Genomic DNA, 26,201 nt, shown 5'->3' on the forward strand with positions numbered 1-26,201 from the left:
TAAGTAAATATATAAATTGGGTTGGATGGTTGGTTGGTTTGGGCTCGGGAAAGGGGCCTTGGCTGCCTTAAGGAGCCGAAACAACCAGACGCAAGCCCAATTTACAAGCCCAACCTAGAATAAAAAGATTGTAGTTGAGATTTAATCTATTTGATTTTTCATATGAATTAAGAACCGAAAAGATGTTTGGAAAAATCTGTGGTACCAAAGTTTTAATCTAAGTCATTATAATGATATATATATATATAATTTTGAAACTTTTAACTCTTATAGTTTTAAATAACAAAATAATATTAAAGATTTGGTTTCTGTTTTCAATAACTGTTTTATGTTATTAAAAACAAAAAATACAAAAAACTTGTTTGTGTTTTCTTATCTATTTTTTGTGTTTCCACAAAAGTAAGCTCTATCCGACCATCCCGCACCCTCACCCGCAAACCCTTTCTTCTTCCTTAAATTATTGAAATTAATATATTTACACATAGTTACAAAGTTATTATTTGTTTAAGAAAATTATGACTGGTATAAAATTTTCAAAATAAAATAATTTTTTTATAATTTAAATGAATTATGCATATGAAAATTATTTATATATTTATAATATCAAATCAATGGAAGAAAAAACTTTATTAATTTTTAAAAAATAACTTTCAAATATGTTTTTTGTTTTATTTATTCTATTTTTTTATTAACTCAACCAAATATGTTTTTTTTTTTTAAACTGTTTTTTAGAATTCAATTCCCAACACACAATTTTTTAACACAAAAAAACTGTTCTCAAAAATTGTTTTCCACAACAATTTTAAAAAATAGCAACCAAATAGGCCTTAATATTTTGTAAAATGATGAAGGGTCTGTTTGGTTCCTATTTTTAAGAACTTTTTTTTTTTTTTTTTTGTGTTTGAAAACAAAAAATACAAAAAACTTGTTTGGGAAAGGGGGTGTGTTTTTGTTTTCTGTGTTATCAAAAACCACTTTTTTGATAACAGTAAAAAGACGTTTTCATTGTTTTTTCACTGTTCAAAGAAATATATTATTTTCCGTGTTTTCTCTTCCTTCTTTTTGTGTTTTCTTAGCTGTTTTTTCTGTTTCCACAAAGGTGAGTTTCACTCAACCACCACACGCTCACCCGTAAACCCTTTTTTATTCATTAAATTATTGAAATTAATATACTTACACATGGTAACAAAGTCATCATTTGTTTAAGAAAATTATAACCGGTGTAAAAATTTCAAAATGAAATTTTTTTTTTAAAATTTGAATGAATTGCTTATGAAAATTATTTATATATTTATAATATCAAGTTAATGGAATAAAACACTTTATTAATTAAAAAAAACTTTCAAACATGTTTTTGGTTTTACTTATTATAATTTTTTTTTATTAACTCAACTAAACATGTTCTTTTTGTTTTTGAGAACAAAATATGTTTTCTAAAATTCAGTTTCCAAACACAATTTTTTTTTTTTTACGAAAATACAAAAAACTATTATCAAAAACTGTTTTCCAGAACAGTTTTTTAAAAACAGCAACCAAACATGCTCGAAAATTTAGTAAATGTTTTATTGCATGTTTATTCGAGTTTATTTTTATTCCTTTTCTTTTAATAAAAATTTTAAATATTTTTAAAAGGTATTTAGGAGTCTATTTGATAAAGTTTTTAAAAACAATTTTCTATTTTTAAAAATAGAAAACAGTTTGTAAAATTCACAACACTGTTTGGTTATTATTTTATGTTTTCTCAATTTTTAAAAACAAAGTAAAATATATAACAACTTTTAAAAAACAATTAAATGTTATTTTCACGGGCTTTTTTTTTAAAAAAAAAAAAAACACGCACTCTAATTTTCTAAATATTATCATTAAAATTATTTTACTTTCAAATGTTTTCCTTTCCTCGATAAATTGGATGTCATGGTGTGATTGTTGAGTAGTTTTTGAAAATAATTCATACAACAACAATTAGAGTCTGTTTGGCTATGTTTTTTTAAACTTATTTTTAAAAATTGTTTTAAAGTTAAATAATAAAAAACAGTTTTTAAAAATAAGTTTTGAAAACTATAATCAAACAAACCCATATTTTCCTTTTATTTTTAAAAATTGATGAAAACAACTTTTACTTATTATTTAAATTTTGTTATTTATTTCACTTTGTTTTTAAAAATTATTTTGAGAGAAAAATGACCAAACGGTGTTATAAGATTTAAAAAACGGTTTTTTATTTTTAAAAACAAAAAACTGTTTTTAAACTAAACATACTCTTAATTTTTGTTTTTATAAAAAAAAAAAGTTTTTGTTTGAAAAATATTTTTAAAGAAAATTTTGTGTACTTATACGCAATATAAAAAAAATAAAACCATTTTTAAAGAGAATCTCCAAATCTATAATCTTATTACAATTTGGATAAGGAAGGTTAATTATTAAATAAAAGACCTTTTCTTTTTCTGTTGGATTTATCTAATCTTCTTAGCTAAGAAATGAAATATAAATACAAGAGCCATGAAGAAAAGACAATGACATTGCTTGCCTCCTTTTTCTTTGAATGACATTGGTTTTGTTTTTTTGCATATGCTCTCATGCGTCAATGGGCTACTAGTCATATAAAAGGCATCTTTCATAATTAACTTCAAATATGGATAATGAAAATTTCAGTTTAATGTTTGAATAAAGTCAAGGGTTTAAAATTTTTCAATTATCATATCTTGATTTTTTTTAAAATGTTATACATATTTCAAGATCTCAAAATTTAAGGGGTTCTTATGTTCAAATAAATTAACATTTTTAAATTATTTATAATTTACTTTTAGTCATATTTTTTTGGGTCTAACATAAATAGGAATGACAATGGGATAGGTTTTTTAGGGTAACAGTTTCAGCGCCCCTAATAGACAAATTTGAAATTTAAATAAATGGGTTTTGGACAAGTGTAGGATTTTTTTTTTTTTAAATTCATGATGGGTTTGAGTATTGTCTTTTTTTAATGAGACAATAATGATAATTATTTTGAATAAACGGGTCAAGATTGGGATCGACCCATCTTGATTCCGCCCGTTCGAACTCGCCCCATTGTTATCCCTAAATGTAAATACATTTCACCATTACTAGTTCCAAATTTCATGGAATATTTTTCTTACCATTTTCGTTTGTTAATTTCACTAACCTCTCACTTGACTCAAAATAAAAGAGGTATTTAACGTATTTTTTGTAGTTAATTGTATTTAATTTAAATCTTTATTGACTACCTATGAAAAAATTATCTTCAAAAAAATTGGGAGAAAATAAATTAAATTATGTTTGAATTCATTTTTTTTTTTACAAAAGAAAATATGGATCTTTTTAGCTATTCTCAAAATATTTTTTTGTTTCTAAGAAGAAAAAAAAAAAAAGAACAAACAACTATAAACCACAAAACAATTTAAAAAAAAAACAAAAAAAAAGGTATTTTTTAAGAAAAATTTTAATTGTTTCTAATTGGTTTTTTTTTTTTTTTACTAATTTAAAAAATAATAAGACTAATAGAAAGAATAATTGAATACACTGGATATAAAATTTATTTAAAACCATAGAAAATAAGTTGAAAACATTTCAAGTTCTCAAATATAATTTTAAAAACTATTTTCAAATATTATTTTTTTTACAACACCTTTTAAAAACCTTAACAAATCACGATACCATATTTGACAATTGTGTTTATTGTGCAAATCATGACAAAAGAATAATAATAGGGAGAAAAGAATAAGAAAAATGAAAAAAATAAAACACAATGATTTACGTGGTTCGATTTTAAGCCTACATCCACTGGCGAAGAATAAGAACTTTCACTATTGTTAAAAGAGATTACAACTCATCAAGTTCTCAAATCCCAAAGCCCCAATTTATACCCAAAAAACAACTTACTATTTTGGTCAAAACCTCTTCCTATATAATTTTTTCTAATTAGGAAGGAAGTTTTTATATAGGAAACAAAGCATATAATTATCAAAGATACATTTTCCTAAAAAAAATCTCATAATAGGATATTTCCTATAATAATATGAAACCCACTTTCAAGAATTTCTTTTATTATGAAACAATCAATAAATTTCCAAATTGACTCAAAATACAATTTGAGACACTTTCCAACAATCTCCACCTTGGCTCAAATTCCCAAAATTCAAACAAACTCGAAAGTCTTCCATGTTACTTCACTCCCACGCTCCATAGGGGTCTTCAGATACTACGACATCAATTAAGTCCAAACAATACTTGAACTTAATTATAGGAACAAACTTAGTAATCATATTTGCAGGATTGTCCATCGTAGGGATTTTTTTAGTATAATAGCACCTTGTGCAATCACATCCCTAATAAAATGCATTATGACATTAATATGTTTGGTCATCTCATGGAACATCTGATTTTTAGTCAAATGTATGGTACTTTGGCTATCATCATACACAATAGTCAACTCTTATTGTAAGCCTAAATCGTTAACCAAACCCTTAAGCCAAATAACTTATTTCACTACTTCTGTGGTTGCCATGTATTTTGCTTCAATGGTTGACAAATGAATTGCAGATTGCAAAGTTGTTTTCCAATTAATAACACTACCACATAAAGTAAATACGTATCTTGTTAGAGATCTTCTTCTATCCAAATTTCCAACATAATTAAAATCAACATAACCAACAATTTCCCCATAGATGTCAATACTTTTATCATATACTAAGCTAACATGTGATGTTCATCTCAAGTATCGAAGTATACATTTCACTGCTTGCCAATGGATCTTTCTAGGACGATCCATATATCTACTCATTACTCTCACTGCATGTGAAATGTCTGGCCTAGTGTCAACCATGAAATACATAATGCTCCCAACTGCACTAGCATAAGGAACATGTGACATGTACTCCCTTTCTACTTCAGTCTATGGTGATAAAGCACTAGAAAGTTTGAAGTGAGTTACTAATGAAGTACTTACTGGGTTTGACCCTTACATTTCAAAGCGTTTTAACACTTTCCCAATGTACTTTTTTGTGATAAGTACAATTTCCCTACTTTTCGATCTCTACGAATCTCCATACCCAATATTTGCTTCACAACTCAAAGGTCTTTCATTTCAAACTCTCATTGAAGTTTAGTTTTTAACATGTTGATCTCATACATATTTTTGCAGACAATTAACATGTCATCAACATATTACAATAAATAAATGAAAGAACCATCAAGAATTCCTTATGATAAACATAATTATCATACTCACTCCTATGGTAGTCATTACCAATAATAAAAGTATCAAACCTTTTATACCATTTCCTAGGAGATTGCTTCAAACCATAAAGAGATTTCTTCAATAAACAAACATGGTTTTCATTTCCCGAAATAATGAATCCATTGGGTTGATGCATATATATCTGTTTTTCCAACTCACCATGTAGAAAAACAGTTTTGACATCAAATTACTCTTGCTCTAAATCAAATAAAGCAACCATAGCAAGCAACACCCTGATTAAGTTATGTTTCACAACTGAAGAAAACACTTCATTGAAGTTTACACCCTTCTTTTGTGTGTAGCCCTTTGCCACCAAGCGTGCTTTGAACTTAGCATTTTTCACTCCTGAAATTCCTTCATTTCTTTTGAAGAGCCATTTGCAACCAACAATATTTTGATTTTTAGCTTTCTTAACTAGTTGTCAAGTATGGTTCTTTTGAAGAAATTCATTCTCCTTATTCATAGCAACAATCCATTGTGTAGACTTTCTAATAGTGATGGCTTCATGACAAGTTTAAGGTTCATCATTTTAAATGCTCTTTGCCACGCTAAGTACATAAGTAACCAAATCTACATAAGCATGTCTTTGTAGTGGTTTAATTTGTCTCCTTGTTCTACCTCTAGCCAAACAATATTGTTGCTCTTGTGGTGTATTTTCTTTATCATCAAGAAGTTGCACTTTTTCCTCATCTGGCTTTATTGAAATTACTTTTTCTATGATTTCTGAAGCTTTAGTCACAAACTCCATATTTTCTCTTACATCGGTGTCGTTTTCTGTATGAAGTTGCTCATTTCTAGGACTCAACATTGTAGATCCATTAAAAGTCACATTCCTACTAATAAGAAATTTGGAGAATTTTGAATTTGGGTACTATAGCCTGTACCTTTTCACTCCATTAACAAATCCTAAGAATATGCACTTCATTGTCTTTGGTTTCAACTTACCTTCATTCACGTGAGCATAAGCAGGACAAAAAAAAAATCTTAAATTAGCATAATTAGAAGGAGAATTAGACCATACCTCTTCAAGAGCCTTACAATCAATAGGAATTGAAGGAGATCTATTCACAATATAACAAGCTAAATTTATAGCTTCACCCTAAAATTCCTTTGACAACCCTGCATTCAAAAACATGCATCGTGCTTTCTCTAAAAGAGTTCTATTCATTTGTTATATAATACCATTTTGCTATGGAGTAGGCCTAACTGTGTGGTGTCTTACAATACCTTCATTCTTGCAAAACTCATTGAACTTTTTCCTACAAAATTGCATGCTATTGTCAATTCTCAAGTGCTTCATATGTTTTCCAGTCTGCTTCTTGATCATGGCTTTCTATTGCTTGAACTTCTCAATGACATCATTCTTATGTTTCAAGATATATACCCGGTCATTTCTAGAGTAATCATCAATAAAGGTTAACATATATCTTTCATCACCATGTGATACAATCTGATAAGGGCCCCAAAGATCCGAATGGATATAATCCAAAGTACCTTTGGTTTTATGAACACTTGTACTAAATTTCACCCTGCATTGTTTCCCAAACACATAATGCTCACAAAAATTCAGTTATCCCGTTTTTTGTCCATCAAGCAAAACTCGTTTGCTCAAAATTGTCAACCCTCTCTCACTCATATTCCCAAGTCACATATGCCACAATCTAGTAGTCTTTATAATTGATTATGCGGTTGAAATTGCAGCTACAACTGCACCTATAACCGTGCTACCCTGCAACATATAGAGACCATTAATTTTCTTTCATTTCATCGCAACAAGAGAACTATTTGAAATCCTTAAAACTCCATTTCTAGTTTTATATGTGCATCCGTTGAAGTCAAGTGTCCATAAAGAAATCAATTTTTTTTTTCAATTCTAGAACATGTTTTACATCATTTAATGTCTTTATAATGCCATCATACATCTTAATTCAAATTGTGCCTATCCCAACAACCTTACAGACTATATTGTTTCCCATGAGAACCTTCCCATTATCTATGGGTTGGTAGGTACTGAACCAATCCCTATTGGGAGACATATGATAGGAGTACCCTAAATCAAGAATCCACTCATCACCTAAGTTTGTAACAACAACTGAAAGAACATTTGCAGTATTTGAATTTTCTTTTATAATTGCTACATCACCGAAATTAGAAATTTTCTCACTTTCTTTTCTTCTACGATCTGGACAATTTTTCACATAATGCCCTTATTTCTTGCACGTGAAACATTTGTTGTTTCTCTTGGACTTTGATCTAGTTCGACCTCTTCTACTATTATTTTTCTTTAATGTTCTCCCTTTAGCCACCAAACCTTCGCCTGAGTCATATTTTCTACTTTTAGATACCTTATTCTTTAACTCCCTTGAGTTCAAGGTTGCTCTAACATCCTCTATGGAGAGAGTATCTCTACCATGCATCATGGTATCTACAAAGTGCTTATAAGAATTTGGTAGGGAACACATCAAAATTGTGACTTGGTCTTCATCATCAATTCTAACATCAATATTCCTCAAATCCATGATAGTTTTATTAAACTCATCAAGGTGGTCTTTAATGGATGCACCTTATTTCATCTTGAGAGTATGCATTTTCTTCTTTAAATACAAGTTATTTGTAAGAGACTTCGTCATGTACAGACTTTCCAACCTCAACCATAACTTGGTAGCCGTATCTTTTTCTGCAACCTCATGAAACACCTCATTACCCAAGCACAATAGAATAGTACTATGTGTCTTCTCCATAAGTTCATCATTCTCTTTATCAGACATCGTTGTTGGTAAAGCCTTTTTACCCTTCAATGCTTTGGACAACCCCTATTGCACCAATAAGGCACGCATCGTGACGCGCCACCAACTAAAATTGTTTCTTCCATCAAACTTCTCAACCTCAAACTTTGTCGCCATTTTAGGTTTAACAACCTTATCTTTGATACCAATTTGTTATGCAAATCATGAAAAAGAATAATAATAGGGAGAGAAAAAAAATAAGAAAAACAAAAATAAAATAAAATAAAACACAACGATTTACATTGTTCGGCCTTAAGCCTACATCAACGACGAAGAAAAATAACTTTCAATATTGTTAAAGAAGATTACAACTCATCAAGTTCTCAATCCTAAAGCCCCAATTTATACCCAAAATGAGACTTATTATTTTGGTCAAAATCTCTTCTTATGTTTTTTTTCCCTAATTACAAAGGAAGTTTCTACATGGGAAACAAAGTTAATAATTGTCAAAAATACATTTTCCTAAAAAAAATCTCATAATAGGATATTTCCTATAATAACAGGAAACTCACTTTCAAAAATATATTCTATTAGGAAACAACCAAGAACTTTCCAAATTGACTCAAAATATAACTTGAGACTTTCCAATAGTTTTTAACAACAATTTTTTTGCTTTACAAAAAATAAAAAAAGAAAAAAGAAAAAACATTGACAACCAAAAAATTATTTTCTATTTTATATTATTAAAAACAAGAAATATGGTGTTTTTAGAAAATATTTTTAGTTGTTTTCAATTATTTTTTGAGGGTTGTTTTGAGAAATAATTATATAAATATATAAAATAATTAAAAATAAAGTATTAAATATAAAAATTATTTTTAAAACATTAAAAACAAGTTAAAAATATTTCAAAAACATATGTTTATTACACTAAACATCAGATAAACTATTTTTAAAAATTATTTTTCAAAATATATATGTGGTAGCATAAGCTTCTGTTTTGGTCCTTTTTTTTTTTCTAATATAATAATATTTTCTTAATTCAAATGGAGTCTATAAGCCCAATTATCCACTATATAATATCCTACACGATATTTCAAAGCTGCATGACTATTATAAAATAATCAACATCTTATCATTGCCACTATACGTATAAATTTGTCGGTGCAATATCGTACGCTTATACAGTGAGGCTGATAGGTATGTGAGAATCCATCACAACAACCACTGTCACTGAATTGATATAAGAAATAAATGAATCGACGAATAAAGCTTATGTTGCCATCATTCAAAGTTCATATTCAAATCCAATCATTCACCCTTAATTTCGTTAAGTAGTGTTATTGTATCTTTTTTGAACCGTTACTAAAACTAAAAATACGAGGTAAGAATAGTTATGGAAAATTGGAAATGAATTAAAACCCGAAATAGAGTAATTATATATTGTATTTTTGGGAATTATTTTTTATACTCAAAACATTTTTTATAATCTTTTGATGGGGGATAATTTTTTAAAAACATAATGCTTTGGAGAACATGGTTTTAATTGTTTATAGTTATTTTTGTTTGTTTTGTAAGATTATTCTAAAAAATATTTGTAAAAGTGTGAAAAATTTAAAAATAAAACAATAGAGACCAAAATAATTTTTAAGAAATATTTGACTACATGTAAAAAAAAAATTAGGAACAATACAAATTTTCAAATAGGTTTTTATTTTAAGAAATATATAGATGCAAAAAAGTTTTCAAAAATGTCTTCTTATGTTTTTTTTTTTATTAATAATAATAAAGATTGTTTAAATAAAAATGTAGGCACACATTGTTTAAGACACGTTTGGGTATGATTTTTATTCTATTTTAAAAACAAAACTCTATTAAAGCTCAGGTTTGTTTCAAAGGTGTTTTCAAAATGAATTTAAAAAAATGATTTTTAAAAACTGTTTTACGATGTTTTATTGAATAAAAAATTATTTAGAAACTTTAAATATTTTTAACTTATTTTATATGTTATAAAATATGTATTAAAAATAATTTTTATATGTATAATTTTTTTTGAAATTATTATTATAATTATTTTTTAAAATAATTATTAGAAAATAAATAAAAATAATTAAAAAATATCATCTAAAAATATTTTATTTTATGTTTTTAAAAATATAAATCTATTTGACGATTTTTTTTTTCTATATGACATAATACTGTTTATAAAAACAATCACCAAACATGACTTTACCTTGTATTAAGTGATTTTTCCTTTTTAACATAAATCATGAAGCTTTGAATACGAGGGGCAAAATATCAAAGGAGCAAAGGTGGGGAAGCCCCTCCCCCTTCCACCTAAATTTTTTATCCAAAGGGTATCTCAATTAAGTGAATATCTGAGAGAGACAGATCAAAAGCCAAGAGACCCACCCTGAAATGGGTGGTGCCATTGTTTTACCGGAGAAAAGGGCACCGAGATGTGATACAACGACTTGCATGTCTAGTCTCCTTCGTAGTGAGAAAAAACAATAAAGATCTTCTTCCCCTTCATTCATTTCTCCTTAAATGCCCTCTCCCTTAGGAACCTAACTCTGATTCATAAGTCAGCATGTCCTTAGATTAGGGTCAAATCATAATGGAGGTGGGGACATTAATAATATATATACATATGGGGGGATAAGCCTTTGTCCACTCATTGCTTACTTGACCGGGTCTCATGGCCTGACCCACTAAAATTTCTTCTTTTGAATGGGTGGGGACTCCCCACCTCCTTCCTCTGAGCTCTCAATAATTCACCCATCTTTGAAAATGCAGAGAATATCATCAAATCCAAATCATAGTCAAATATCCCAATCATACTTCTTTGATTTCATTATTTATTTCATATCCAAGTGAATGATTTCTTTAATATCATTGAAGACTTCAAAGTAGATATCAAGAGGTTCTCCTTTAATTTTTTTGTGTTAGGGTTTTTTTTTTTTTAAAAAAAAAATTAAGAATTGATTTTGATGCTATTTTGTAACAATTTAATTTTTGTATGTGAATTCGTTCTAAGTAAGATGAGTTTGTAGTTTTAAAATGTGTTTAAGATTATACCTATAAGTTCTATATTCATGGTCAATTCTACTCCATTAATGTCAATAAATAGCATATGAAAAGAAACACCACATCTATCCGTCAATAATATAAAAACTTTGTTATAAATTACCCATTTCTTATTGGCATAAGGAGTAAAGACGAATAGTTGAGACAATAAATATTCATTTAGCTTATATTTCATATACCTATATAATTATCAAAATACGTTAAAATGACTAATTCCTAAAAAATTTAAAAACGACTTATGTTTTTTATGTAAGTCTGTTTTAAAAGCAACGAGTTTCATAATTTTAAAATATACCTATATAATTAAAAAGAATCCGCTCCATATAGAATACAAATGACATAATATTTTTTTTTTTTGGATAAATAATGGTGTCTTGGGTCTGTTTGGCATGCCATTGATAGAAACAAGAATAGTATAAAAATATAAGTGGAACACGATTTCATAGAAGAACAAAAATTTGGACCAAAATTTATTTTCAAAACTCTCGTTTTAAAATTCAATTCAAAGAGAGTGATGGATGAACAATGAAAATTTCTATTTTAATGTTCCAAACCAACCCTTACTCTACAAGAAAGATCATGACACCTGAAAGATTCCCTTTGTTCATCAAGATAGAGCTTCTTTAGAGGTAAAGCTGCATGTGCCGTGTATTGAAGAGCCTTTCTCAAGCCATAAAAAAAAAAAAGGGAACTTTCTTTTGAGCCAAACAAAGGACATATACCCCACACAACAATTTGTAACTTTTTATCAAAGAAAAAGATGGTGTGCCACACCATATATCAGTGTAGTTTGACATCGACAAATCATTATCTTCTGCTTTGGCTGTAACCCATTCATGGTCTACAGCCATGGCAGGACAGAATCTATGGATACTCCCAAATCCAAATAAATAATCCAACTAGTTATTAAAAATATTGCAGTTGGTTGAATTGGTGAAGGAGGCGTATGGGCAAAAGGGCTAGTTGCTGATTTAAAATACAGCCTGTCTAGTTATGGTTGGTAGCTATCACAAGTACCAAGAAAATGATTTCTTAATCCCATTTTACCCTCTTTTGCACATCAGCCAAACATGATTTTTCATGCAAATTGTCAAATTTTTTTATATTTTTTATTTGAAAATTTCTGGGTTCATATATAAAAAAGTGAATAATTTATATGGGTAATTTTGGAATTATAAAAAAAAATTACAATTTTGTTCTAGAAAGAAAGAGAACTGCAGTGAAAATACAGGCCCCTAATTTTTTACAAGACTGTAAAATCATGATATAGAGTTTTGCATATGGTTCAATATGGGAGTAGAGTTGGGTTTGTCCATTGTAGAGTTGAATGATAGAAAAGTACAGAATTAATAGGAAAAACTTAAAAGTTCCAAATCAAAACCATCCATGGGCCAATATTTTCATGCTTCAAAACAAGAGGATTTTCACTGGTTTTTGACGGAGAAGTAGAAATTCTTGGCTTTAAAAGTGAAAAAAAGACATGGTAGTCATTCAAGACAATGACATGGGCTGTCTTGTCTTCCAATCCAATATCCTCAGCCATTTTTCTAATTTTTCTCAAGTTGCAACAAAAAATAACAGATAAAATTTTGTTTTTCCTTGGCTTACTGCTATTCTCACTGTTTACCGTTCACCTTCTCCAGCTCACTTTGAGAGAGAGTGTCAACTTCCAACCAATTTACAAGCGAAGACCCACTTCTATTAATGGCAGAAACCTCTCAATCTTCAAGGGAAAAGCACCATGTGGGAGCAGTAAATGCTGTAACTCTGAGTAATCTCACTTCTTAAATCCTCAGATTTTCAGCAGGAGGCAAGGAACTTTATAACTGTTCTTGATTCCTAGTTTTGTTTTTGTTGTTTTTGTTGTTTTTTGTTTTTCCTGTTTCTGGGATATTGAAGTAAAATGACTGTTTCACAGATCACAAAAGGAGACGTTTGTTCCATGTCGCTTCATGGGGTTGCTGAAAAGTGAAACATGGTTCTTTTGATGAACTATAGGGGTTAAATCTCTGCATTTTCTCCCTTTTTTGAGCCCATTACTGAAGAGCTTCACCTCTGGGCTTCCAAGGTAGGATCTTCAGTGCCTTGCTGTATCGCCTTACTGGGGTTTATGGTTTCTCCGTAATCACAGAAACCCACATAACAATATTGATTTGCCCCAACTTTTTGTGGGTTGCTCTCTGTTTCAGTGAAAAAGGGTTGTTTTCCTTGTTTTTAAATCTGTGATAGGTTTTATTGGGTTCTCTTATTGCCACATTTTCAGATACTGTATTACTTCATCAAGAATCCATAAGAAAGGGTCTTCACCATGGGCTATTTGAGTTTGTTTTTGCTGATATTTCTTTCATGGAATTTCTTCATCTTGGGTACCCATCAACTGCAATCCTCTCAAACCCAAGTGCTTCTTCAGCTAAGAAAGCAGCTGGAGTATCCAGTTCAGTTAGAGATTTGGAAGGACCATACCTTAGATTTCTGTTATTTATCATCTTCCACACAAGTAAACATCACCTGCCAAGACAGCTTTGTCACAGGGATCAAGATTATGGGTGATAAGACTGTTAAGGATAGTAATTTTGATGGGTTTGCCATTCCAACTGTAACTCTATCTGGGGCCTTCTCTATGGATTCTTTTGTGACAACTCTGGCCAGGCTAACCAGCTTGAGAGTTCTTAGCCTGGTGTCTTTGGGCATTTGGGGTCCACTGCCAGACAAAATTCATCGGTTATCTTCACTTGAATACTTGGATTTGAGTTCCAATTTTCTCTTTGGTTCAGTTCCTCCTAAGATCTGTACAATGGTGAAGCTTCAAGCTCTTTCACTTGATGGCAATTACTTCAATGGTACAGTGCTTGATTGCTTGGATTCACTATCGAATCTAACAGTTCTGAGCCTGGGGAACAATCATTTGAATGGTCCATTCCCGGCTTCAATTCAGAGGATCACCACTCTCAGTGATCTTGATTTCTCAGGCAATGAGATATCTGGAAAATTGCCTGATCTAGGCAGGTTAACTAGTCTTCATTTGCTGGATATGAGTAAAAATAAATTGGATTCCAAACTACCTGCTCTGCCCAAAGGGGTGGCCATGGCTTTCCTCAGCAACAACTCTTTCATGGGTGAGATTCCTCAGCAATATAGCCGACTAGTTCAACTTCAACACCTTGATTTGTCATTCAATTTTCTCACAGGACCACCCCCAGAAGCACTTTTCTCTTTGCCCAACATCAGTTACTTGAATTTGGCATCAAACACTTTGAGTGGATCGCTTTCCAACCATATACACTGCAGCAGTGAGCTTAGCTTTGTCGACATATCAAATAATAAGTTAACAGGTGGATTGCCTTCATGTTTGAGCACTGCATTAGATAAGAGAGTTGTTAATTCTGATGGGAATTGTCTGTCCATCAGTTTCCAGCACCAGCATCCTGACTCTTACTGCATGGCAGTCCCAGTAAAGAAGAAAGAATCGAGAAGCAAAGATATGGGAATATTAGTGGCTGTCATTGGGGGGGTCTTTGTTGCTACTCTGCTTCTGGTTTTTGGCTCTTTCTTTGTGTGTAAAAGATGTTGTTCACGGAGTATATCGGAGCAGCATTTATTGCATAAGACCGTGCAAGAGAACTCGACAACTGGGTTATCCTCTGAGCTACTAACAAATGCAAGTAGGTCATCCATTTCATGAGAAAATTCTACAAGTTTTTCCATGCCAATATAAACATTTACCATCTGTAATGGCAATGATACTCTTCTCTGTTTTTCAGGGTTTATCCCTCAAGTAGCCAAATTGGGAACAGAAGGTGTTCCAGTGTGCCGGGTGTTTTCTTTGGAAGAGTTAAGGGAAGCTACAAACAACTTTGATCGGTCTACCTTTATGGGTGATGGTTCAAATGGGAAGGTAACATCCAAAACTTAGACCAAGGTCTAAAAATTTCACACTATAGGTTTACTAGTGATTTTTTCCTTTTCTTGGTTGTACTGCATTGTTGATTACTGAAAATTTGGGAAGTCAGCAGAGTCATGCATTCTCTTTTGGTTTCAAAACATTGATGTTTTTTATACTCCATGTTGCTTGACATAACATACGATCAGTTAGCCTTTATTCGGAAAATTAAAAAGTTACTAACCTCAATGCATGCCTGATATGCTATTAGCAACAATACTTTATAAGAATTTACATAGGACAAATGCAACCTTCATGTTCTGTGGGAATCCACAAACGTTTGCATTTTTTTTGGCCACATATCTGCTGGTTTCTATACATTTTATTTAGGTGCTCTGAAAGGAACAACCAAACAACTAATCCCATTTATATATATCAAGAATGTCATGTATGCCTGCCGCATTGTAAGCCAAGTTACAGAAATTGAACCCCTTTAGCTGCCTTCTTAGTGCTTCCTTTTTTTTTTTTCTTCTTATGGATGATGAAGGTGATGGAAGATTGACTCATCTACTTCAGCATTTATTTCCACTTCACAGCCATTTTTCAATCTCTACTTCATTTTGCAGCTTTACAAGGGACGATTGGAGAATGGAACCCAAGTAGCTATAAGGTGTCTGCCTTTGTCAAAGAAGTATACAATCCGAAATCTTAAGCTGAGGTTGGATTTGATTGCAAGGCTTCGCCACACACATTTGGTTTGCCTTTTGGGGCATGGTATTGATACTGGTGGTCGAGATGATTCCAGTGTATACAAAGTTTTTCTCATTTACGAGTATCTGCCTAATGGGAACTTCCGCAGTCATCTCTCTGGTATGTCTACATCATTCAAAAGTAATGGCATCTATTTTGCTGATCCCATCTGGTTTATATGAAATACCATTGACTGTCTATAATCTCAGTACTGTCCTATAGACAGTTCACCTTTTCATTATCAACCAAATTAGGCCATGTCACTGTACTTGGGGAGACCTAGGGCCCGTTTAGAAATGTTTTCAAAGACAGTTCTTGATTGTTTTCGTAAACAAAGTTATGTTTCAAATTCAAATGTGAAAAACAGTTCTCTTGGCTTCTTCTCAATGATGGTAATACCTACTTATGTACAATGCAGAAGTTTCTGAAATATTTTCTATATTTTCAATTGTTGCTCAGAACATCTACAAAAAACAACTCACAAGACTTAAAATTTGTTATGGAAAACAACCTGTTTTCAAAATAAATCATCAAAAACCTATTTTCTGTCGAAAGTTTTTGAAAAATGGTTTCCAAACAGGGCTAGTCTTCCCTCTGAAATGCAGTCACTTTCTCTAAATTCTAGTTTTGAGAATTGTACAAGGAATAAAAAGGTTTGCTACATAAGCTACAGGCTTCATATGTTTAAGCAAAAATAAATCAATGAGCATTACAATGATTGTTTCCATGAGACTTGTTCAAAGTTCAAGCTCAGGGATTACAGGCCTTCTTTCCATGAAAGATCAGAGGATTGCATACACAATACACATAAATGGATGGTCTCTAACCCGGAAAATATGAAATGTGGAATACATATGTTGGAGAAAACAGGTCCATTGTATGAGGAAACTCCATCTGATTTTGTACCCTTGCCCCAAATGGAAAACTGATATGGGCTTGTATTATTGGAACTGAACCTTCAAAATAAATAGGAATCACACTCAATTTGATTAAATATCTGTTTGGTAGTGATTCTAGAAGTGCCTCTAACCTTTTTAGGACTTAAAATTTTTTATCAAAAGAGTTGTTTTCAAGTGTTAGAAAGACTCAGAAACATTTCCTACAATCACTAGAATCACTGTCAAATGAGCTCTAAGTAGTATATATGTACTTCTTGGGTTCTTTCTGATTATCATCTAGCTAAATTATATATGCAGAGAATGGTCCAGAAAAGGCTCTGAAATGGTCAGAGAGATTGTCTGTTCTAATTGGAGTTGCCAAGGCTTTGCACTTTCTGCACACTGGAGTTATTCCTGGTTTCTTCAACAATCGACTGAAGACGAATAATATTTTGCTGAATGAGCATGGGATGGCAAAGTTGAGTGACTATGGGCTCTCCATTATCTCAGAAGAGAATGACAAACATGGGGTAGGTCTCCTTACTTTGTTGATTCTAGCAAAAATTTCCAGTCCCAAGTTGTAAATGGTGTTTTCCTTTTGTAGGAAAAAGGGGATGGCCTGAAGTCATGGTAAGGATTTTCTATAGTGAAGAAAAACCTAGTTGTAATCCATTGAAGAAATTTCTTGCATGTTTGGCTCTTGGAAAATAAGAAGGAAAGAAAAATATTAAGGAAAATGGTTTTTATTTTTATTTTTTTTTATATTTGGAAAAAAGGTGAGGAAAAAAACAAAGGAAAAAATAGAGGAAAATGTGTAAATGTTTGCTTTCGTATTTTTTTTTTTTTAAATAGGTGGGGAAAGTTTGGGGGAAGTTCATTTTCTCATAATTCAATTTTCTCTTCCTCAAATTTTCATCAATAATCAAATAAGATAATTTTTTTATAAATTTTCCCGCTCTTCTTATTTTCTTAAAAATTTTCTCCTTGTTTTCTTTCCCTCAAACTTTCCATGAGACAAACACGAGACTATATTTGGTTTCTGAAAAGTTTGAGGAGAAAAAATTTATATAAAATTGTTAAGGAAGATATAGAAAGGGAAATCTTTTAGCATTTTTTCTCCTCTTTTCCTTTGTATTATTTTTTTCTTGTCTTTTTTCATGATGTCCAATCATTAAATTTTTTTTTTTAAATTCTTTATTTTCTTTCCTTCCTTTGTATTTTCTGGACCAAACATGGCCTTGGTATTTTGAACAAACATGTAGCTATGTGGAATCCATGCATGCAGGCAAATGACAAAATTAGAGGATGATGTGTATAGCTTCGGATTAATATTGCTCGAGTCATTGGTTGGACCGTCTGTTTCTGCAAGAAGGGAAGCGTTTCTGCAAAATGAAATGGTATGCACCAAACCTATGACATAATACAGATTAAATTTCATTTTTATAGCAAATGACAAGTGCCCAAGAATCACATATGAGTTCTTATGAACAAAAAGAGTTTTTCCTTTCTATTCTTAGGGCATTTCTACTTGATTCCTTTCCTCTCTGATAAAGAACAAAGGGGTTCTTTCTCTTTTCTCATTCCTTGAATGAGAAATTCATGTTGGCTTATGTTTTAGTTCCAAAAACTATTAAGAAAAATGATTTTCTCATATATAATTTTGAGACGAAAAATAACAAAAAAATAAAATTAAATATAACTGATTAGAAATTAGGCTATGTTTGGTTATCATAAAGTTTGAAGGAAAATGTGAGGGAAAGAAAATGGAGAGGAAAAGTAGAAGGAAAAGTAAAAGATAAATTTAAAGTCAATAAATTATTTTTATATATTACTTCAAACATTTTTCATAGATTTAACTCTTTTGTTTATGGATTAAATAATTTAATATATATATATATATATATTTTGCAATTTTCATAATAAAACTAAACATAAGAAAATCATTTTCTTATTTTTTTTTCTTTCCTTAATACTTTTTAGGAACCAAACATAACCTAAATATTTTTAAATTATTTATTCTTTATATTAAAAAAAAAACAAATTAGATTTGAAGTGAAAGAAAAAAAATTATTTATTGATTTTAACTTTTTATTTTCTTTGCTTATACTTTTTCTCTTTATTTTCTTTTCCTCTCATTTTCTTTCAAATTTTTTAGAATCCAAACATAGCAGAAAGAAACTCATTCTTCCCTTTTTTCATAAATGGGGTTCGAGGGATCAAATTTTGTATTTTGTGAATGAATTAACTAATTTACCCTTATGTCCCTCATAGGGAATAATGGTTATTAATAAAATATAATAATACATTATTGGTATTGTAGTTATTTTTTATGTCAATAATAATTTTTATTAATAAAATTAAATATTTTTAATTCTATATATAGAAAAAAAATGAAATTCCTTTGTATAATCATTTAATAATTTTTTTTTCTTTCCAGTACAAATTATAAATTTTATTCCCATTTGTTTTCTCATAATTTTATAAATATTTTAGTAAAATTTTTAATTCTAATTTTGATTGCTAGGCCTTGTTTGGAAACTATTTTAAGCTATTGCTATTGTTTAGAAAAAAAAAAAAAACCTTTTCTAACTTCAAAAACAAAATTAATCAATTTTGAAATGAAAAGGGTATTTTAAGAATTTGTTTTGAAAATAGTATAATTTTTTAGAAAAAATTTGAGGTATTTTTAAAATGTTTTTTAGAGTCTAAGAAACAATTGAGAACAAGAGTTAGATTTTTTTTTTGTATTTTGCATAATTACATAGGTTGAAAATTTTGTCTTTATATAAGTTATTAAATGGAATTTTGTCACTTAGAAACAATTTAGAAATATTTTGAAAAATTTAGGGTATGTTTGGAAGTTGTTTTGAAAAATAATTTTTTATTATTAACAAAAGGGAAAACATGTTTGATAAGTAGAAAATGTGGTGTTTTTTAAAAACATATTTTCATCAATTTTATTTTTTGTTTTTAAAAAATAATAAAATAATTAAAAATAAAACACTGTAAATAAAATTTATTTAAAAAAAATTTAGAACATCGGAAGCAAGTTTAAATTTTTTTTTTTTGTCTTCGAAGACTTTTGTTTTATGTAACATATAGAATATTTTCAAAACCTATTTTCAAAAACTGCTTTTGAAAACATTTTTCAAACAAACCCTTATTTTTTAAAACATGGAATAACTCTCATCCTCTTTCCTTTCCATCCTATTTTTCCCTTTTTTTTTTTTGGGTCTACACTTCAAGATTTGTTGATTGAAAATCCATGGAACCCTAAAGCTCTGGTTTCCTTTTCACAGGCATCTTTTGGGAGCCAGGACGGGCGGAGAAGAATAGTGGACCCAACTGTACTTGCTACTTGTTCACAAGAGTCTCTATCCATTGCCATTTCCATAACAAACAAATGCATTTCTCTTGATTCCTCGACCCGCCCATCTGTGGAGGATATCCTCTGGAACTTGCAGTATGCAGCACAAATCCAAGCCACAGAGGACGGCGATCAGAGGTGATGAGGTTACTTCCATGTCTTCTTCTTTGGCCAGCTCCTAGGTCACCATTGTAAAGGGCAAGAGCTTTCTTACTTGTTGCATAGATTAATCCCTTCTAGTTACTCAATTGCATTTCCAAATAAAATTTTCAGATATGCTTTCTTAAGGATGAACGGATGCAGGAGACTTTGTAAAGTTAGATTAGGGTCTTTATTGCTAGCAAATGACAGGTTTTTAATTTAAAAAACATGTTTGACATTTTTTATTTTCCAGAAAAATAGGTTTTAATAGGTGCAAAAACAGTTTTTTGTTTTTTAAAATTAAAAAATAAGAAAACTTGTTTGAGAATTAAAAATTGTTTTCTGTTTTTATTTTTAAGAACAAAAAAATAAGGTGTTTTTCAAGAACATTTTTAAAATTTTTTATATTGTTTTTATTTGTTATTTTATATTTTATAAAATGAAAATATGTTTGAAAACTTAAAATGTTTTTAACCTATTTTTAATATTTTAAAATATATTTTATAAATAATTTTTATATTTAATGTTTTATTTTTAATCATTTTACATGTTTATAAAATTATTTTTTAAAGTAATATTAAAAAAATAAGTAAAGATAATAGAAAATAACTAAAACATATTATCTAAAAATACCTTATTTTATATTTTTAAAAACAAAAAATAGAAAATAATTTTTTTTTTTAATTTAAGAGAACAAAAAACTATTTTTGAAAATAATTACCAAACATACCTTTATTTCTCACAACATATCAAATCATTTTTTTTATATATAAATTTTTCTTATCTTTGTCCTTTTTCTTTAGATTTTTTCTTTGTATTTTATTTTCATTAATTAAAAAAAAAAACCAAATATAGTAAAAAAATTGGAAGAAAATAAAATATAAAAGAAAAGGAGAAGGAAAATATAAGAAAAAAAAAATTCCTTATTTATTCTTTAAGAAAAAGTTAAGAAAAAAAATAAAAATAATAAGAAATATACTTCGTTTATTTTTTTTAAGAAAAATAAAATAAATTCTTTTACATTTTATTCCTTTATTTACTCCATACTTTATTTTCTTAATAAAAAATATTTTTTATTATTAAAAATTTATTTGAAGTGGTTTGTAATTTGTAATCGGAGGAATTGTTATTAATTTTAGAAATTTATTTAATTAAAATAATTTGATATTAATGCAAATAAAATACTTTTAATTTTCTTAAAATTAAAAAAATTACATCAATCTTATTTATGGAATATTAATATTTCAACGAAATTTATATATATATATATATATATATTTAAATATCAAATTTATTTATTTTTATAATTCAAAATATTTGATGGTGAAATTGGGAGCCGCCAAAGAATCACCGTGGCAACAGTGGCAATAGAAAGTCCGAATCACGTGGGGGTTCCTTCAAAACGGCGTCGTTTACCCGATGCTTAAACCCTAGCTGTTTTATATGCTATGTATAAGCTGCAATTCTCTGACTAGTCACAACTGGAAAGAACGAGAGCTCTGTTTGGAGGCTACAATGGCTCAGTTGCAGGCTATTTCTTCGTATTCCTCGACCGATCTCCTTTTCCGTCGACCCAAACTAGGTTTTTTCCCCCTCAACCTTTTACTTTTCATGTAATTTTCTTATCTACTTAAGAAAAAAATTCCCGGAATTTTTTTGTTTTGTTTTTTTTTGGCAATGAGGGAAGAATTTTTCTGGGAAGAAGATTTTATAAGGCTTGCTAAGTTAGTTTAGGGTAAAAAGATGAACTTTTTTTTCTGGAGAAAATGCCCTTTTTTTTTCTTCTCCTCTTTGGGAGCAGGGTTACAGGGGTTAACTGAACCATATTCAATTAATTTTGCTACTGAGATTCATGTAGATTGAAATGCAAACAAGCTGCAGAATTTGATAAGAAATTGGACAAATACATTTTTGTGATTTTAAGTGAAATGGGGAATTTATTTTTGTTTTCAGAGTCATCTCCTTATCATGATAAGTTGTACTGGTGGAGGAAGTTGCCATTTGTCCCAGAGGTAGTTCTGATTTTAATAATGTCGTTGCTTTATCAGTTTTGTTTGAAAATACCTCTTTTTATTTATGTTGATTTTGGTTATGGGTTTAATTTTGTTTAGCAGCTAGGGACAAGGGGGAGTGGGATTAACGGGCAGGCCATTGTTCATAACAATGGAAGTCTTTTCCAAAATCTTACTCGAGTTCATAGCAATCAAGGTGAGAGTTGAGACAAGGGTGATCATATGAAATGTAGCTGACAATGTCTTCATGTTTAGAATCTTTGCTATCTTCTGTTTGAGGTTGAATTTGGCCTTACTTTGTTCATTTTTTTACCCAAATGATATCAAATTCAGCTATTCGAGCCGTTGTAAGCAGTGAGAAGGAGACCGTCACGTCGGGTGCTTCAAATAGTGGTTTACGTGGAAAATTGAATAAAGTGGTTCTGGCCTATAGTGGTGGCTTGGACACTTCTGTTATTGTCCCCTGGCTGAGGTATACTCGTTGTTTGTGTTTTGTCTTTAAAACATCCGCGGGGCAAATTGGCAGTAACTACCTCTTCTTTGTGGAAAGCACCTTCCTAATTTATATATCTTTAACTGTTGCTCCTACTGGATACCGGTGAACAGCAGGTCCACCTATGGCCTATGTGGATAAGATCAAAGCGATCTTGCAAAAATTTTCTTCATTAAGTTTTTAGTATATGTGAGAAGGTTAAGTTCAAAGAAAGACTGATAATAGATAGATAGCTTTGTTCCCATAAGTCTCAAATAAGAGGCCGGCACTCGGGCATTCATGTTGAGTTCATGCATGTTTGAGATGCATGAAACTTTTTCATTCTCATGTTGCTAAATCATTTTCTGTTTTCAGGGAAAATTATGGCTGCGAGGTTGTTTGCTTCACTGCAGATGTTGGTCAAGTATGTTATGAATAAGAAAATTTTACTACAAAATTGATTTCTTTTTTGAAGCTTATATGGTGCTATTTTTGCCAAATTTTATAGGGTATAAAGGAATTAGAGGGTTTGGAAGAAAAGGCCAAGGCAAGTGGGGCTTGCCAATTAGTGGTGAAGGATTTAAAGGAGGAGTTTGTGAAAGATTACATATTTCCTTGTCTACGAGCTGGTGCAATCTATGAAAGGAAGTACTTGCTAGGAACCTCAATGGCTCGCCCAGTAATTGCAAAGGTGATCCCATAGTGTTATATCTCAATTTGCTTTTACACTATATTAAAAGATTTCCCTTTTGTTTTTCCATGTATGTCTTTTAATAGTAGTATTTGATCCTATATTCATCTATGATAGGCCATGGTTGATGTAGCTAAAGAAGTTGGAGCCGATGCTGTTTCTCATGGATGCACAGGGAAAGGAAATGACCAGGCATGCATCGAGATTGTGCTCAAAATATTAAAGCACCTCTTATATCCATTTCTAACTCTAAATTTCCTGCTCAATTTTTCATATTCAGGTCCGGTTTGAGCTTACTTTCTTTGCTCTAAATCCTGAACTCAATGTAGTAGCTCCTTGGAGGGAATGGGAAATTAGAGGGAGAGAAGATGCTATTGAATATGCAAAGAAACATAATGTGCCTGTTCCAGTGACCAAGAAATCAATTTATAGCAGAGATAGGAATCTGTGGCACCTCAGCCACGAGGTAAGTCTACATGCTTATAATATGTGTTCCATATCTATTGAGTTACAGTAGCTTTTTCTTTAAAAAAATTGCATTAATGTTGCAGTTTAATCTTTTGCTCAATGAGATTTTTAAGTGTACATATAGTTTTCAGAACTAAGATTGCAAATATCAAGACCATTCTGTATAATTCTGAGGCATTTCATAACATTCTGGGCCCCATAATTTTCTCTATAGTTCAGGAGTACTAGAACCTTCAACCTAATTATATAAACAGGTTTAAGGTTCATTTGCACAAGCATGACATCTAGTTAGCATAGGTTTCCCTTGGCTTGTAACTTGGGTGAGTGGGATCTGTTGGGGATTAAATCGACACAAACCCATGAGTAAAGTGCTTCATTGATGGTCCATTCTTTTCTAGCTCTGTCTAACATGGGCTTAATTTCTTAGTTTGGGTTAAGTTTAAGACATCTGCAGGCCTTTCACACAAAGATTTTGTTTGGGTTTGGATGCTCCACCTCTCAGCCTAGACCCATCATAATTGAGATTGCATTTGAATTGTACCAAAGTTCGGTTCTGAGCATTGAACTGCTTGCTCAAGCCCCCTGTCCAATGCTTGGCTTTTTATATTGAATTGCTGTCTTACTCGAGACTTTTATGTTATAATTGGTTATAGGAAAATACTAAGGCTATGTTTGGTTCCCGGAAAGAACTAAATTTATTGACTTTAAATTTATTTTATATTCACTTTTTCTTTCTTTGTACTTTTCCTCTCTATTTTCTTTTCCTCAAATATTTCAAAAAACAAAAATTACCTAAGGAAAGAAAAGAAATGTTAAAGAAAATGGTTTTCTCATGTTTGATTCCACTATGGAAAATACAAAAGAACATCAAATATAATTGAAATTAGTTAAAAATTTATATATTTTCAAATTATTTTGTCTTTATATTGAAGAGGAAAAATAGATAAAATGAGTTTGAAATAGTAGTATATAAAAATAATTTATTGGTTTTAAATCTATCATTTATTTTTCTTTTTTTTTCTACTTTTCTCTCTATTTTCTTTCCTTTTTATTTTCTTGGAATCAAGTATAGCCTTAAAGTTGTCTTCAGATCACATGGCTCTAACTTTCATGGTACATTCATTTTTTTAATAGGGTCATTCAATTGATCTCTTTCTTTCTTTGTTCTTTTTGCTTCATTTTTCCTCTCTCTTCCCTCTCATCCCTCTCTTCCCTTTCATTTTTAACTTCTAGTCTCGTGACATTGAAGGGAGACATTTTGGAAGACCCAGAGAACGAGCCAAAGAATGATATGTACATGATGTCTGTTGACCCAGAACATGCTCCTGACCAGCCTGAGTAAGTTCCTACTCTTTAATTTTGTATTTTCAACATTTTCTGATTGCTTGTAATCCCCCTGCATCCAATTCCTGCAGATACATAGAAATTGGGATGGTTTCAGGCCTTCCTGTGTCGGTCAATGGGGAGGAGCTCTCTCCAGCATCTCTTCTATCTAAGCTAAATGAAATTGGTGGAAGACATGGAATTGGGCGTATTGACATGGTTGAAAACAGGCTTGTTGGAATGAAAAGCCGCGGAGTCTATGAAACCCCTGGTGGAACCATTCTTTTCACTGCTGCCCGTGAACTGGAATCTCTAACTCTTGATCGTGAATCAATTCAACAGAAAGACTCACTCGCTCTTAAGTATGCAGAACTGGTGTATGCAGGCAGGTGGTTTGACCCACTTCGCGAGTCCATAGATGCTTTCATGAAGAAGATCACAGAAACTACAACTGGGTCTGTGAGGCTCAAACTCTACAAAGGATCTGTCACTGTTGCTGGTCTCAAAAGCCCCTACAGCCTCTACAGGCAAGATATTTCATCGTTTGAGAGCGGGCAGATCTATGATCAGGCTGATGCTGCTGGATTCATTCGGCTCTATGGTCTTCCAATGAAGGTGAGAGCAATGCTTGAGAAGGGTATTTGATGATAATGTAGTTTCATGTGTAAAAATAAGTTTTTGTTGAGGGGTTGAGTTTAGAATTTAGAATGCTAAGTGGAATATCTTATTGCTTTCTGTATGGAACATGTTTTTATGAAATCCCCTCTGCAGACTATGATATTAGAAATTATGTAAGTTATAACAGATTCTTGGATGAAGCTTGGCAGAGGCGTAAAGTCTATAGAGTGGATGCAGGCAGTTGTATCTTTTCCTTAGAATGATGGAATGGAATTGGGAAAGATGAAGGAAAATAATTTTTGTTAGGATGCATTTTTTGTTTTTTATTTTTGAAAATAGTACAAAATTTAGGAATTTTTATAAGGTAGGATATTGCATATATAAAAATGCCTTTTAAAAATTTTAAAATGTAAGAAAATCCTCGCGTTTGAAATTTGTTGATAAAACTTAAAAAAAACTTGGGGTAAATTTTTATTTTTGTACAAGAGTTTTTATATTTTGTATAAGGGTATGAAGAGGTGAGGAAATGATTAG

The 26,201-nt window shown here is 30.7% G+C and overlaps 2 protein-coding genes across 5 annotated transcripts; both read left to right on the forward strand.

Moving 5' to 3' along the window:
• Positions 1 to 12,897: 12,897 nt before the first annotated feature.
• On the forward strand, positions 12,898 to 20,262 carry LOC117904837 (probable inactive leucine-rich repeat receptor-like protein kinase At3g03770). Of its 3 annotated transcripts, XM_034817610.1 has the most exons (8): positions 12,900 to 13,135; positions 13,331 to 14,729; positions 14,829 to 14,962; positions 15,574 to 15,817; positions 16,894 to 17,105; positions 17,180 to 17,205; positions 17,861 to 17,972; positions 19,875 to 20,262. In XM_034817610.1, the coding sequence occupies exons 2-8, from the start codon at positions 13,376 to 13,378 to the stop codon at positions 20,082 to 20,084; spliced, it is 2,292 nt and encodes a 763-aa protein (XP_034673501.1). In that variant the 5' UTR covers positions 12,900 to 13,135; positions 13,331 to 13,375; the 3' UTR covers positions 20,085 to 20,262. The 3 variants fall into 3 exon arrangements, with proteins under 3 accessions (XP_034673502.1, XP_034673501.1, XP_034673500.1); XM_034817609.1 differs by having other exon boundaries at positions 12,900 to 14,729; XM_034817611.1 differs by lacking the exons at positions 17,180 to 17,205; positions 19,875 to 20,262 and having other exon boundaries at positions 12,898 to 14,729; positions 17,861 to 17,965.
• Positions 20,263 to 21,513: 1,251 nt separating this feature from the next.
• On the forward strand, positions 21,514 to 25,972 carry LOC117904964 (argininosuccinate synthase, chloroplastic). Of its 2 annotated transcripts, none has more exons than XM_034817796.1 (10): positions 21,514 to 21,665; positions 22,037 to 22,095; positions 22,195 to 22,291; positions 22,429 to 22,567; positions 22,943 to 22,991; positions 23,076 to 23,258; positions 23,376 to 23,450; positions 23,539 to 23,724; positions 24,976 to 25,064; positions 25,142 to 25,972. In XM_034817796.1, the coding sequence occupies exons 1-10, from the start codon at positions 21,527 to 21,529 to the stop codon at positions 25,692 to 25,694; spliced, it is 1,569 nt and encodes a 522-aa protein (XP_034673687.1). In that variant the 5' UTR covers positions 21,514 to 21,526; the 3' UTR covers positions 25,695 to 25,972. The 2 variants fall into 2 exon arrangements, with proteins under 2 accessions (XP_034673687.1, XP_034673688.1); XM_034817797.1 differs by having other exon boundaries at positions 21,516 to 21,665; positions 22,198 to 22,291.
• Positions 25,973 to 26,201: the final 229 nt, after the last annotated feature.

The sequence above is a fragment of the Vitis riparia genome, chromosome 17 (genome assembly GCF_004353265.1).
Source record: "Vitis riparia cultivar Riparia Gloire de Montpellier isolate 1030 chromosome 17, EGFV_Vit.rip_1.0, whole genome shotgun sequence".
Taxonomy (NCBI): Eukaryota; Viridiplantae; Streptophyta; class Magnoliopsida; order Vitales; family Vitaceae; genus Vitis; species Vitis riparia.